Source organism: Terrapene carolina, unplaced genomic scaffold (genome assembly GCF_002925995.2).
Source record: "Terrapene carolina triunguis isolate 2854851 unplaced genomic scaffold, T_m_triunguis-2.0 Scaffold131, whole genome shotgun sequence".
Lineage (NCBI taxonomy): Eukaryota > Metazoa > Chordata > Testudines > Emydidae > Terrapene > Terrapene triunguis.
Window position 1 is genome coordinate 22,206,306 of NW_020664482.1, and position 1,808 is coordinate 22,208,113.

At 50.8% G+C, this 1,808-nt stretch overlaps 1 protein-coding gene across 1 annotated transcript in view; it reads right to left on the reverse strand.

The window, feature by feature from the left end:
- Positions 1-1,808, reverse strand: part of LOC112104785 (rho GTPase-activating protein 20-like) — a 66,303-nt gene that overhangs the window by 24,620 nt on the left and 39,875 nt on the right. Inside the window, exons 3-4 of the mRNA XM_024197323.3 lie at positions 1,324-1,494; positions 555-704 (exon numbers count right to left, since the gene is read on the reverse strand). Of these exons, the coding sequence (XP_024053091.2) occupies positions 555-704; positions 1,324-1,494 (321 nt within the window). The remainder of the gene's footprint in view (positions 1-554; positions 705-1,323; positions 1,495-1,808) is intronic.

Consider the following 1,808-nt stretch of genomic DNA (forward strand, 5'->3'; position numbering starts at 1 on the left):
GGTCCCCCTGCACCCGGGCTGGAGCGCGGGTGCAGGGGGACCAGCTGGGGAGGGGGGAGGGGGGAGGGGGAAGGAGCGGGTGGGAGAGAGAGAGAAGTGGGCGGCCAGGGCTACAGCAGGGGTGCTGCCACGCGGCCCCTCTCGTTGCGCCGCCTCCTGCCGCCTGCCGGGAGGGCTCCGCTCCGGTGGGGGGGAGGGAAGGAAGAGGATTGCTCTGCAGGGCGCTCTGGTTCTCCGCGCCGCCGCCCCCTACAGGGCGGCAGGAGCGAACAAGAACAAAACAAAACAAAACAAAACAAAAGGGGCCTTCCGCCCTAGGATTGGGCAGAATGCCGCCTCCAACAATCTGCCGCCCCAAGCACCAGCTTGCTCAGCTGGTGCCTGGAGCCGGCCCTGGCTGCTAATAGTTAACAGAAATTCTTCTTCTTTAGCTCACTTAGTGAGGGTCTGTATTTTTGGAACAGGGGCTCAGAGTTCTAGACGCTCCGTCATCATTTAGTTCTAACTATGCAGCATAGTGATAGCTGCGAGACTGCAATGCAGTGCCATGATACCTGAAGGAGACAACAGAGTTGGTGGTAGGCCAGCCAATGACAAATGAATTCTCAGGGCTCATCTTTTTCTCGGACACTTCATTGAGACAAGAACCTGTCCATACTTCACTCAGGCGCACCTGCTTCTTCAGCTTCAAGCTGGAGGAGGACCTGGAATTCAAATCAGAGATTGCTTAGGCTAATGAGACTGGCTAGAGAGAGGCATAGCACACGTACAGACCTCCTTGTCCATCTCCATTGATGCATCTGAACGGACATCTCAAGTATCCCGGTGCTGGGCCTCAGTCTTACCAAACCATGTGCCATACCATGGTGGTTTTGTGATTCAGACAAATTACTACCACAAACAAGTAAGCATTGTTGAGATCAGCTAAGCTATTTACCTATCAGCTAAGTAGGAACTGAAGAGAACTAGCCAAAAGGTGAGTTAATTTTCTGTCTTCTGCATGGAGCCCCTTTCACTCGATTTCCTCAGCACTGACAAGAATGCCATGTCACTTCTTCAAGGAGTCTCATGAAGCAAAGAGCAAACTTACTTAGTTCAGCTCATGTTGCTTTATGAAAATGCAGTGATAAATTAAGGGTAGACATTCCCAGCAGTGGCCAACACATTTCTGGGGGTGGAATGGGGAAGTTGCAAAATTTTAGAAGCCCCTTTAAAAATGCGGCTGTCCTGGTACCCTCATCCACAAATGCCCTTGATCCTGGCTCACACTGGCTACTAGGTGTATAGACATAACCCTTGTGTAGCTTGCCCACATTCTCTTACTTGGACTTGGCAATGACCAGCATGTCACTGAAGAGGAACAAATGTCTCTCCTGGGTCTGCAGTCCCATGGTAAGTTGTACCCTCTCATCCAAGATGAAAACAGAATTTGGGTTACTAAAAGCTCCGGTTGGTAGCCCATTGTCTGGGTGCGATGAGGAAAGAGTAATTTCCCTGGAAAAAAATCATTACATGAATTGTACAATTATTGCAACTCCTATAGACTTCGTTAATAACCCAATAGACTAATGGCTATTTCATTTCTTCTCACATAGGCTCAGACTCAGCTTAATGAAAGCTGTCTATATATTTTATACTGAATATGGAGGAAATCCTGAGGTCCTTACTCAGTTTTCACTTTATTCAGGCAAGAGCAGTGGTGAGCTGGAGCCTGCTGTTTGGGCTGCTCTGAGCCGCTCTCCCCGTGAGTACTCGCCACCCTGCCCGCAGCCAGCCCCTGTCTCCAGCCAGCCCCGCACCCCCCCCTT